This window comes from Equus przewalskii, chromosome 1 (assembly GCF_037783145.1).
Source record: "Equus przewalskii isolate Varuska chromosome 1, EquPr2, whole genome shotgun sequence".
NCBI classification, from domain to species: domain Eukaryota; kingdom Metazoa; phylum Chordata; class Mammalia; order Perissodactyla; family Equidae; genus Equus; species Equus przewalskii.
The window spans coordinates 29,849,508-29,856,719 of NC_091831.1; the positions used below are offsets into that span (position 1 = coordinate 29,849,508).

The following is a 7,212-nucleotide window of genomic DNA, read 5'->3' on the forward strand; positions in this document are numbered from 1 at the left end:
TTAGTTTTTTATTCAAAAACCATATTTTTATTTCTAGAATTTAGAAATAAAATTCTGGCTCTGTTTTGGTATCTCCTATTCTTTTTGTAATGGCTTGTTCTTGTCTTGGGAACCTGAAATAGCCTTTGTATCCTGAACATTTGAAACCTCCATGTGTTAAAGCCACTTTCCGATGCACAGCTGAGAAACACCTCGCTCACCGCTTGGGGCCTTTGCTTGCCTGCAGCCGTGAGCGTCTGTGTGCTTTGTAACCTTTGTCTGTGAGCTCATCTTCACCAGGGGTGGCCTTTGTTGAGAGACTCAGTCATGTCCTGGGTTGTGGAGGTGTTTGCCTCTGCCAAGCTCCAGATTCTGAAAGACCAGTTTTCACACAAGTTTCTCAGCCCAGACCTTCCGATACCACATTCCTCAGGGCTGCTGATGAGCGTGGTGTGTGCCTGTTTCTCTCTGGTGAATCTGTTACTACCCACTGCCCAGCACAGACATCCCCAGTCCAGACATTCTGGACCCCCCAGTGGACAGGTTTTCTCGACGTGTTGAGGGAGGAAATGGCCCTTTCTTAGAGTCTGACTGTGCAGAAAGCTCAGTTCTGGCCTCATTAACTCCTGCCCCTGACCAGGTCCTAAAACCCCAGCCCTCGGGTGTGTGTTCATCCTCGTGCCCCCTGGCCCTCATGGCTTCCTCTGATCATGGAGCACCATCCTTGCTTTGCGTTATATCTTAGGATAATCTCTAGGTGCCAATAACTTTCTTGCTTTGAGGTTAGTTGTATATTTTTTTAAGTTTTTGAAATTCAGAATTTCTGTGTTTGGGGTATGGAAGGATATCCTTGTATCTCATCTACCGTCCATATTGACTGAAGCTTCCTTCTTCCACTCCTTAAGGCAACTCTGAAAGAGTAAAAAGATGTAAATTTTGGTTTTCTTTGAATTTGCCCTATCCATTATGGGAGCACCAGCCATATCTGGCTATTTAAGTTAGTTAAAATTAAATAAAATGAAAATTAAGTTCCTCTGTCTCACTAGCCACTTTTCAAGTGCTCAATAGCCACGTGTGGCTGGGGGCTGCCATATTGGATGATGCAGATAGAGACCATCCCCATCCTCTCAAGAAGTTCTGTTGGACAGTTCTCCTGCTCCAGCAGTTTCCCATTTCCTAATTCATTGTCTCTCTCACACAGGTCTATTTTGCTGTCTATTCCTTCAAGGCACGGAACCCAAATGAGCTGAGTGTGTCAGCCAATCAGAGACTCAAGATCCTGGAGTTTAAAGATGTTATGGGAAATACGGAGTGGTGGTTAGCTGAAGTTAATGGGAAGAAGGGCTATGTTCCATCCAATTATATCCGCAAAGCTGAGTACACCTGAACCTGTCCTGCCTCCCCCTCAACCTTGCTGCCTTCACTTCCTTCTGCTGAAGGGTTCTGGTGGTCCACCGAGAGGGCACCTGCCCCAGAGACATAGGTCCTGTCAGTGTTGCTTAACCATGCCACAGCGGGGCACGAGGTGTCTTGTTCTCCTCCGTTGGGTTGTCAACCTTGATGCTCACTAGAATTTTTAGAATTTGAAATGGATCCTTTGGCTTGCAAATGATTCAGTGACCATGAGAAGAGGGGCCAAGTCTGGGGTCAGCCTTTGGAAATGTGAAATTTCCAATCAGAAGAACAGTATCTTATATAAGCTCGAAGCTGTGCTATAGTGTTAGAAGATGTTGGCGTTGGTTGTCCAGCACCGAGTTTGGGGTGGCCCCATGCTCCACAGTCAGCTGACCAGAAACTGACTTGGTTGAAGAGAATCCTCTGGGAGCCCTTTAGGCTGTGCCTGTGCGTGTGGCAAGGAGTTTGTTGAGACTGTACCAAATCTGGTGTTTCACATTGAAGCTTCAGTGTCCAGCAAACATACACACACACCCATCCCTAATTTCTAAAAGCCCCTAAAGCACTGCCATCTGTAATCTTTTTCTTATTTCACTGCATTTCCAGATTGGTTACACAAAATTCAACTGCTTTCTCTCTCCTTTTAGAAAGCATTTATGGTCTTTATTTTCCTTCAACCTTCATCTGACTCTTCCCTGTTAGGTGCAGCCATCTCCACCACCCTGACAGTCTGGGCATCCTCCTGTCTCCTGGCCCTCTCTCCTGCAGCTCAGTGACTGACCGATTTTCCTAGAACAGGATCAGAGCTCCAGCCATTCCATTAAAAGGATTCGTTCAGCAAAGAGCTGAAACCAGTGCAGCCTGATGGAGGACCGGATGCCTCTCCCCTTTTCCAAGCACACTGCCATCCACAGATGCAGAAATTTGAGTGAGGGTGAGCAGTCCCAGAAGTCGCTGATCCCAGACTTGGAAATAAGCATTTTCTGTTTCACACCAAGCTCCATGCTTCTGAGACAGAGCGTAGTCGAAGCCAAACAGATTCTAAAGTGCCTGACCGTACCTCCCTCCGGCCTCAGGGGGATACCTGCTCATCCTCACACTAAGAATCTCCCCCTGCAGGTTCTACCTGAGCAGGGCTTTCATTCTTAAGGTCTGCCCCAGATAGGAAGCCTACCTTGGAGCAGGAAACTATGAATTTTGTCTGAAGAAAGGGAATTAAGAACAACCTTACAGCTCCTGCTCCTCCAGCTGCACCTTCAGCCTTAAAATCCTGATGAATCAGGAGACACCTGTGGACTCCTGAACCCCTGTGTGTCTGCGCGTCGGTCAGAAGGCAGCAATGCAAGTCTCTTGTGAATAGTGTTTATAATTAGAGATGTTTATATTTAAGTAGTTATTTTATAAATAAAAGCATTTCTAAGGGCCATGAGTATGTTTTCTTAACTTACCTCCACGTTTAGCCTGAACCTCCTTCTCCTGTTTCTGGGGGTACCTTCTTGACAATTCAGTGATGCCCAGATTCTGGGAGATGGGAGAAGCTAACTGAATAAATTCAGGTCAGAATTCATTTTGTCAAATATAATTTCAGCAGAATTACTGTATTTTCAAAAGATGTGCCTGCTGCAGGCCTCTTCATTTTGAGCCATTTCGTATTACAAAATTGTAGCAGAACAGCAGAGCTGGAATGTCTGAGCTGGAATCCCTAAGAGGTAAGTATTTTCCTGCTGTTCCAGATGTGGAAACTGATGCACTAGCGATTAACTAACAAGGTCACACGGTAGCAGTTGGCCAAGGTCGGGGGTGGGAGGGGGAGAAGCAGCAGGAGCACTGGCCGAGGTGGCACTGAGGACACTGTGGGCAACAGTGAAACAAGCACCTGATATGAAGAAATAGAAACTGTGAGTGAATAGACTGTTCACTCTGGGAAAGAAACAGGTCAGCTAGGCACCAACTCTTTCATTTAATGGACAAGAAAATGGGGTCCAGTGACTTGCCCAAGTCATACATCAAGTTTTTGATGGATCCTGAATTTAAACTCAAGCCTCGGGCTCTCTAGCCAAGTCTTTCCACCTTGTTCTGGATCCAGACCCTTAAGAGCTTTGTGACCTTGGCAACTTAACTAACCTGGGTTTAGCTTCAGCTTCCTCATCTACAGTAGAGATGGCAGCACTCTCCACCTCATGGCTTGCTGTAAGGATTGAATGAGTTAATACGTGGAGAGTGCTAGGACATTGCCTGACAGAGTAAACAAATTGGAGGGCCTTGAGGTCCAAGTCAAGGAATTTGGATGTGATGAGTTAGGTAGAAAGGAGCTCCTGTAGGTCCTGAACTGGACTGCTTGTTTGAGGAAGGTTAAATGGTAACAGGATGGTTTGGAGGAAGGACAGATCAAAGGCAAGAAAATTACTGGAAAAGAGTTAACTGATTTGGGCATAAGATTACTCGAGAATGGAAAAAAGCCAACAGCATCCTATAAATAATATGAAATTGAAGAAATGCTGGAATCACTGGCGAAAGGGATTTCATGGGGATGGGAGCGAGTTTAGGAAAAGAAGGCAAGTTTTGTTTTAAACACTAGACGTCTGCTGGGTCTTGCTGCTTCAAATGTGGTCTCCAGACCAGCGGCATCGCCCTCCTTGTAACCTGGGAGCTTGCTGGACGTGCAGGCCCCACCCCAGGCCGACTGACTCAAGGTCCCAGCTGATTTGTGTGCACATGAAAGTTTGAGGAGCATCTGTACAGGCAGGTTTTTATGATGGAACTTTCTACCATCAGGAGTTAGAAAAACCAAGGAAGGAAAAGGGTGTCAGATGTTTCAGACACAACAGGAGGAAATGTTATTGAAGAATTTTCCAAATCCGGCTTTCCTGGTTGCTTCCTCTCATGAGTTTTCTCCCTTTCCTGTCTGGAAGTAGCTCTTTGGTTGTGCCTTCCTCCAAGAGTCCTAGGAGAACAGGAGGGCTGGGAATCTGTCGTCATCTATGAAGTGTAGATTTCTGGCTAATTCAGGATTATTGTGAGAAATAAGATGATGCCTGCAAATTTTGTGCACTGTGAGCTCTAGAAGTACGTGGTTTTAATAAAGGTTGAATTTGGCGTCACCCTGTTTTAATTGTGAGGTTGAGACTGTGTGGGTTTTGTTTCAGGGTCAGCAATAAACAGGCCCTAGACGAACGCAGTTGTGCTCTGAATTGTGTTTCACTTGCAGAACCGTAGGCTTGAGGACCAAGAAACCTCGAGATTTATATACGTCATTGTAAATCCTCTGTCTGGTCACCAAACACCACTTCAGGATTTTAAACTCTGCCACGTATTAGTGCATCATATTGCTGAAGTTTTCTCTATTTCTCCTTTGCTGGGTGCGGCAGACGGTGCCTCAGAGCAGGGATGGTCTCCAATCTGAGCTCCTGCTTTATTCCACCCAGCCCACTGGAAGTTTCTTGCACTTGTTAGTGAAGATCAACATTAGTGTTTTGCATGTATGAAGAAGGGAATTTTCCACAAGAAATTGCAGACTTTGCAAGCTATGTAGGGTTATCCATTCCTTACCACCCCTCAGAGGTGACCCTCAAGGAGAAAGGAGCAGACAGCGCTTTCCCAGAGGTAAGTTGTGGTGGAGCGGTGGTGAGAGGGAGGGAGCACTCTGGGTAGGGCAGCAGCAATGTGTTCGTTCATTTAGGAAACGTTTACGGGGAGCATGCAGGCACAGGGGACCCGCAGCAGACCAGAGGGTCTGCAGACTCAGCAGGACCATGTCACAGGCACTGTCTGTGCACCGCCATGCCTAGGCATCTTCTGGGACACCAAGGGGAGTCAAGCTCTAAGCCTTTCCCGTGGCAGCCACTCCTCAGGTCCAGGATCGGGGAAGCTGAGAGTGAGAGACTCCCCATCTGTCACGGCCTCCCCTTCTGGTTGGAGTCACCATGACTCGCTTTAACCAGGGACCTTCCTACAGCCTCTCAGCTGAGATCAAGAATAGATTTCCTCCAAATATGATCAAGCTGAATAACATCTTTGCAATTTGATAGAAGAGGTGACAGGCATGAGCACTGAAAGCCACTTTTAGCTGGGCTTAAAAGATGCCATGATCCTCCATGGGTTCAACTAGAGTGAGATTCATTGAAGATCAATGAATTGTCGTTAAACTGACTTCAGTTGGAGAATATTGGCAATTTGATCAGAGCTAGTTGGGCTTACAGTATTGTATTAGTTTCCTTTTGCTCCTGTAACAAATTACCACAAATCTATGGCCTAAAACAACACAAGTTTATTGTCTTACAGTTCTGGCGGTCAGAAGTTCAAAGCATTTCACTGGGCTAAAGTCAAGTTGTCAGTATCACTGGTTCCTTTGGAAACTCGGGGAGAATCTGTTTCCTTGCCTTTTCCAGCTTCTAGAAGCTGCCTGATTCCTTGGCTTGTGGCCCCTTCCTCTGTCTTCTGAATCAGCAGCATGGTGTCTTCACATGTCTTTGTTTCCATCACTCCATGGTCTTCATGCTAACTCTGACCCTCGTGACAAGGATTCTTGTGATTACATTGGGCCCACCTGGATAATCGCTCCATCTCAATATCCTTAATCACATCTGCAAAGTCCCTTTTGCTATGTAAAGTAAATCCTCACAGGTTTTGAGGACCAAACGTGGACATCTTTGGGGACCATTATTCTATCTACCACAGGTGTGAATACACATGATGTTTTTGAGGCAAATTGTCTTTTTGAGAATGGAAACGATCCAGTCCGCTACGCTGGTGATTCCAGAGCAGGGGTCAGCAAAACTTTTCTGTAAACGGCCAGATAGTACATATTTTAGGCTTTGCAAGCCATACAGTCTGTCCCAACTCCTCAACTCCGTCATTGTAACACAAAAGCAGGCAAAAATAATACAGAAATAAGTGAGCATGACTGTGTTGCAACAAAACTTTTATTTACAAAAACAGATGGCAGGCCGGATTTGGCCCTTCAGCCATACACTGCTCTAGGTCTGGCTAAAACAGGAGGATTCTGGTCAACCATTAACACTGAAGTCAAGTATGCAGAAAAACTAGACCTTTTGATGAAGGAAAATGAAAAGCTAGCCAAAAGGTAATTGGCTTCCAGATTGGAACTAATAACTGTATGAGCCAGGCAAGTATTTATGGGACTAGGAGCTGTCTTCATGATGCCAGAATACAGATCCTCACAAACCAGGATCACGCTTTCCCAGCAGATTGGTGCCCACTAACTGGAGAGCCAGCAGCGAGGGTGTTAGCACCAGGTGTGGGGAGAGACATCCATGTCCAGAGGTAAACCAGTGGACAACTCGACAGTCTCTGGATGGATACCAACAAAGTCGTTTCTTAGAGAGGAACGGGTGGCTATGGGCTTAAGCAGCACGTAAATGTCCCAGATTGCTCCTCTGGTAGAGCCTGTCATTCACAGTGGAAGCCAAGGAACAGGACAAGTGGATCTGAAATCAGTGACAGTAGTTATCTGGCAGAATAGCCAGATAGCTGTCATGGTGAGAATGAAGGGGACTATCCAACAGATTACCGATATGGGGCCAAGGCCTTGATTGTTAGAGTTGAAGAAAGGAGCTCTGTATTAGCCCATTTTTGAAATTCAGTAAGAACCAAACTAGTCTTAAGTAATTTTTCTTTCCTTCCTGAAACTCTATGCCCATTTTACCTAATAGAACTACTGCTTTTTTTCCTACTTCTCTAAGGAGTTGCTTTTTACACTGTAATAGTTAAATTCTACAGTGTAATTACTTGCACTCTCCAATTACTTGAAGTAAAAAGGAATACTATGAAAATGGAGTGCTTCTTACAGCCATTCTTTTATACATTTTTACAATCTTT

General features: G+C 45.5%; 1 protein-coding gene and 1 pseudogene across 5 annotated transcripts in view; both read left to right on the forward strand.

Moving 5' to 3' along the window:
* The window catches only part of DNMBP (dynamin binding protein), a 96,768-nt gene extending 93,970 nt beyond the window's left edge, over positions 1–2,798 (forward strand). For all 5 annotated transcript variants that reach the window (XM_070559391.1, XM_070559399.1, XM_070559411.1 and 2 more), the window contains one exon: positions 1,181–2,798. In XM_070559391.1, the coding sequence (XP_070415492.1) occupies positions 1,181–1,366 (186 nt within the window). In that variant the 3' untranslated portion in view covers positions 1,367–2,798. The remainder of the gene's footprint in view (positions 1–1,180) is intronic.
* A 2,273-nt stretch (positions 2,799–5,071) lies between these two features.
* LOC139078996 (calponin-3-like) lies at positions 5,072–6,983 on the forward strand (annotated as a pseudogene).
* Positions 6,984–7,212: the final 229 nt, after the last annotated feature.